Genomic DNA, 5,236 nt, shown 5'->3' on the forward strand with positions numbered 1-5,236 from the left:
TGGGTTACCTGGGGTGTGTTTAGCTGTGTTGCCACGGACTGGGAAAGGTTAATCGGGTGCTTGAGAAGTTGCCTTTTGCTTTATTCCTTTCCAGATTCAGCAACATTTTTGGAGCGCCGAGCTGTGGGCTCGGGCAAAACGCAGGGAGATGCTCCGAAATGCATCAGACGGCGTCGCTATTAATTTTCAGCGTGTTTTTAGCACGAAAGACTGGCCGTAAGGGTGCTGCAGTACCGGTACAGGCTTGCAACCCTTACGCGCTGGGTTTCTGTAGCAAGAAACGCCTTTTAAAACAGACGTCGGTAGCTTGATTTCTCGTGAAAAAAACGCCCTCATCCAGAGGAGAGCCTGTTCGCTTTCTGCTGGACTTCAGTGAAATACTCAGGAAATACCTGTGCCTTGCGGCAGGCGCCAAGGAAGGTATTTCAGGGAACGTCTTAAATCTGTTTGAGAGGGTCGGAGGCAAAGACCTGTTGATAATTGTTCCTGGTCATTAGGGGAATCGCTCTCCCGCAGGTTGCGGCTCCGGGTTTCTTAAGCCCCAGAATAATCAGTGAAGATTAGAGGAACACGTTTCGCGTCTGGGACGAGGGGGAGCCGGGGCAGCGGCAAGGCTGCCGTGCGGGGGGACGGCGCAGCGTTTCCCCGGGGTACCGGAGCCCAGCCGGTGCCGCCGGCGGGCGGGGGAATGCCCCCGGCGCTCCTTCCGTGGCCTGAGCAGGGCGACCCGCGGGTGGGCGGCAGCCGCCGGGCCGGGCCGAGCCTCCCACGCGTGGGCCGCCGGGGCGGGGGGTGGCGGGCGCAGGTCCCCGGCGGAGCGCGGTTGTGCTCCCCCCTCCCTTCCCGAATTCAACAAATCCGCGTTGCAAAGGGCCGGTTTCGCTGTAAATAAACGAACAAAATCCCCGGAACCCCTCGAGGTAAGCAAAGAATCTGTGTCCTTTTCTTAGTCCAATTTTATTCTACAAATAATAAGTGTCGCACCTGTCATGAGCTATCCGAATAAACCAATAATCCCATAGGAATTACTTACACTAAGAAAAAGAAAAATAATAATCACATTTAAGGAGAAATGCAACATTCGACCAAATGTTCAATACTATGTCGTTGCCAAAGGATGGATGTTTTTCTAAAATCCCAGTGTGCATTACACCATAATATACAGGATTACAAACAAAATTACAGTACAGATTGATTCCAGTTGAACCAGCGTTACATTTCAAACAGCACTTATTCTGGACTGCATTGTACATGCAATAGCTATTGTTCTAATTACGGATTAAATGGTTTGAATTTGTTTCAAGCTACCGTACTAATCGACTACAATAGGTATATAGCCCGACTTTAACAACCTGATTAGTTTTAGGTTCCGATTTATAAGACGAGCGTATGACAACCACGGATTAGTGTGAACATGTATAAAATCATGCATTTATATCGCCTGGAAACATTAACATCTTTAAGTTCTCTTCAAAAAAAAAAAAAAACAAACCAAAAAAACCCAAAAAACCAAACCCAAAACCACGGAATGCCAAGGGGTTCAAAGACTAAAAAGAAACAGTGCAAATTGTATGTGATAGTCAAGCAGCTTTCGATTTAAAAAGGGTGTTGGCATTTGCTTATAATCTTTATATACAAGTTTGTGCAAGTAATGTGTTGAATTGATATGTTTTAATAGAAAATAAGTCTCTCGTTCTTATATCTTCTCAAGACCTAGGGGATCTGGTTCTTTTTGAAGGGGGGGAAAGGAAAAAGAAAAAACAAAAGGGGGGGGGAAGAAAAAAAAAAGAAAAAAAAAAGAAGAGACTTTCATGGGAAAGAAATTGCCCGGATTGTGCATTTTTTTTTTCTTCAACTATTTGAAAGGAAAGAAGTGCTAAGGCAACATAACTTCTCTAAGCACTTTTCTGCTGGTTTAAATTAGTTAAATTATTTTGTATAAATTAGATATAATTCTACCTTTCCAATATGTATAAAAATTGATGAAGCTGCATGGTTTAAAATAGGAAATTCACGTTATAAAAAGTCATTAAAAATTCTGTACAAAATCACAACAAAATAATTCAGCATGGGAAAGGTAACAAGTAGTAAAACGTTGGTTGAAAAATAGAGATTTCATATATATTTTGTAATTGGCCCATTGCTAGTTTAAAAATTGCATAGATCCTAATTATTGCTTGTGATTTTGTTATCCCGATCAGGTAAATTGACGCGATCCCAGAGCCCCTACCCCAAATTTTACAGCGTCGCTCCGAGGAGCGGAAGCAAGACGGCGGGTGAGCGGGGGGCCGGCGGCGGGGGGGCCCCGGGGCGGCGGCGGCGGCACCCGCCGGGCTGCCCCCTGTAAACAAGGCGGTGGCCGCCGGCGGGCGGCTGGGCTCGGCTCGGCTGGGCTCGGCTCGGCTCTCCCCCGGGCCGGGGCGGGGCGGGGCGGGGCGGAGGCTCAGTCGTGGAAGATGGCGTTGAGCTGGGCGCTGAGCACCCGCTCGTGGTGGGGGTGGCCCTCGTAGGGCGCCAGGCCGTCGACCGGGATGTCGCAGCGGGAGGCGGCGGCCGGGAAGATGGCGGCGTGGGCGGGCGCGGCGGCCAGCGCGGCGGCGGCGGCGGCCGGGTAGTGCATGGTGAAGGCGTAGCTCTTGTCGAAGTCGGCGGCCGGCTCGTGCTTGAAGGAGAAGTTGCCGTTGACGCTGAGGGGCGGGCTGAGCGGGCCGTCGAAGGCGGGGCTGGCGCCCTCCGCCAGGCCGCTGTCGAAGAAGGGCTCCAGCGCGGCGCCGTACGCGTGCGGCGGCTTGAGGTGGAAGAGGTGGGAGCTGTCCATGGTGCCGTAGGGCGGGCTGGGGAGGCCGGGCGACTGGTAGGGGTACGGGTGGGGCGGGAACGCGGCGCCCGCCGCCGCCGCCACGTGGGGCGGCACCTCCTGGCTCTGCTCCGGGAGGAAAGTCCGCGGGTTGAGCTGCAGGCAGCCGGCCACCAGGTTGGTGGTGGGCTGCGACAGGCCCTTGCAGAGGGTCTGCACGAAGGAGACCAGGTCGGGGCTCTTGCCCGAGCGCAGGATCTCGGAGAGCGCCCAGATGTAGTTCTTGGCCAGGCGCAGGGTCTCGATCTTGGAGAGCTTCTGCGTCTTGGAGTAGCAGGGCACCACCTTCCGCAGGTTGTCCAGGGCCGCGTTCAGGCCGTGCATGCGGTTGCGCTCCCGGGCGTTGGCCTTCATGCGCCGCAGCTTGAACCGCTCCATGCGCGCCTTGGTCATCTTCTTCTTCTTGGGGCCCCGCCTCTTGGGCTTCTGGTCGTCGTCCTCCTCCTCCTCCTCTTCTTCCTCCTCCTCGTCCAAGTCGTCCTCCTCGTCCTCCTCCTCGCCGTTCCGCAGCGACTCCTCCTCGGCCTCGGCGTGCAGACCCTCCAGGTCCTCCTCCTTCTTGTCCACCTCGTGTTCCTCGTCCTGGGAGCTGAGGCACTCGTCCGTCCAGCTGGGGGGGCCCTGGGGCTGGGGCTCGCCCATCAGCCCGCTCTCGCTGTACGACTTGGTCATGATGAGCCTCTGCCTGGCGGAGGAGACGGAAGAGAGCCCCGTCAGCACCCGCACCGGCCCCGCGCGCAGAAGCCGCCCGCAACCCGTCCCCACGGTGCCCCCGTCCCCTCCCCCGGGAAGCTCCGGCTTCCCCACGGCGCCAGCGCAAACTTTTAACGGCCTCCGCGGTCCTGCCTTATAATTAAGTTGACATATGTTCAAATGCCATTATGCAACTCGCTGATATTAGCGGGGAATATAAGCAGATTATGTGTGCGGGAGGCGGCCGGGGCGGCACGACGCGGGCAGACCAAGCGGTTTTAAGAAAAAAAATAAAATTAAAAAAAAAAAAAACCACGCAAAAAAAAAGCCCCAAACCCACCACATTTGCCGAATCGGGGAGGGGGAAAGGCGGGACACACACACAGAGGACACCCACAGGGGCGGTTGGCCGCCCATGACGCCTGTCCCCGCCGCTCTCCGCGGCTCCCCCTCGCCGACGCCTTGCGCGGGGCTCCCGCACCGTCCCGACGGGCGCCGGGCACCTGCTCCCCCGGGCCGGCGCCGCTCAGCCTCTCCCGGCGAGGCTCCCCCGGTCCCGCCTCCGCCCCCCGGCACGGCCGCTGGGTGCCCGCGGCGGGGAGGCGAGCGGCGGGGCTGCGCGGCCCCGGTCCGCGGTAACAGGTGCGGGACCGGCCCCAGCTTTCCGTCTGCTTCATCCCCTCCGGCGCAGACGGGCATCGTCTCCCCGCTCCCCGCGGGGGCTACGACCGTCCGCCGGTCGCACCGGGCACACCGGGGAGGAACAAAGCCGCCCCCCCCGCAGGAGCGCAGCGGGCAGCCTGCGGTGCAGCCGCGGAGCCGGTTGTTCGGAGGTGCGTGGGTGGAAGCACATATGGATATGTAATATGTGTGCGTGTATAGGTGGACGCACATACACATTTACACATACATGTGTGCACACATGGATGCGCGTGTGTGTATGGATGGATGGATACAGGTGGGCGCGCGCACACAGCTGCCTGCACGCACCAGCAGGAGCGACCGCCGGTTCCCGCGACGGCAACCGACAGCACGAACCGAAGCTGCTCCGGCGGAGGCAGGTCCCTCCCGCCCCGACCCCGCAGGCTCCTCTCCCACGCCGGTACCCGCCGCCAGCAGCCCCCTTCCCGCGGGGTTGGGGGGCCCGGGGTTCCCGTTACCTCCGTTGCTCAGCCTCTCCTGCGCGGTGACGGTCTCATAACCCCGCCGCAGCTCTCCGCGCGAGGGCACCGCGTGGGGTGGGTTGGGGCGGGTTTTTTGGCTTTTTTTTTTTTTTTTTTTTCTTCCCGAGGTTGCGCAGCGCCGGGCTCCCCCGTTATATAGCGGGACCGAGGATGCGCGGCGGGGGGCCGGCACCGGGACCTGGGTACCGCGACGATCGCCACCGCCCCAACGCGCCTGCGCCCCGCCCCGCGCCCCGCCCCCGACCGGCGGCACGCGCCATATGGCCGCCCACGTCCTGCGCGGCGGCGGCGATGCCGCCTCCTTCCCCCTCACCCCCCCCCCCCCTTACCCTCACACGTCACGCGCCTTATTTGTATGCGGCCGCGCGCCCGCCCGTTGAGCCGCCACGCCCTTTGGTGGCGCCGCCATCTGTCACCGCGCGGCCCCCCCCTCCCCGGGCGGCGGCGGGGCGGGCGCGGTGCGGTGCGGAGCGGCACCGCTCTGCACCGCGCCCGCCCCGCC

General features: G+C 59.2%; 1 protein-coding gene across 1 annotated transcript; it reads right to left on the reverse strand.

Moving 5' to 3' along the window:
* Window positions 1–946: 946 nt before the first annotated feature.
* On the reverse strand, window positions 947–5,027 carry NEUROD1 (neuronal differentiation 1). The gene is made up of 2 exons (XM_064451747.1): window positions 4,711–5,027; window positions 947–3,542 (listed from the first exon to the last, which is right to left on the reverse strand). Exon 2 carries the CDS (start codon window positions 3,527–3,529, stop codon window positions 2,444–2,446), a length of 1,086 nt encoding a protein of 361 aa, XP_064307817.1. The 5' UTR covers window positions 3,530–3,542; window positions 4,711–5,027; the 3' UTR covers window positions 947–2,443.
* Between the last annotated feature and the right edge of the window lie 209 nt (window positions 5,028–5,236).

This window comes from Phalacrocorax carbo, chromosome 5 (genome assembly GCF_963921805.1).
Source record: "Phalacrocorax carbo chromosome 5, bPhaCar2.1, whole genome shotgun sequence".
NCBI lineage: Eukaryota > Metazoa > Chordata > Aves > Suliformes > Phalacrocoracidae > Phalacrocorax > Phalacrocorax carbo.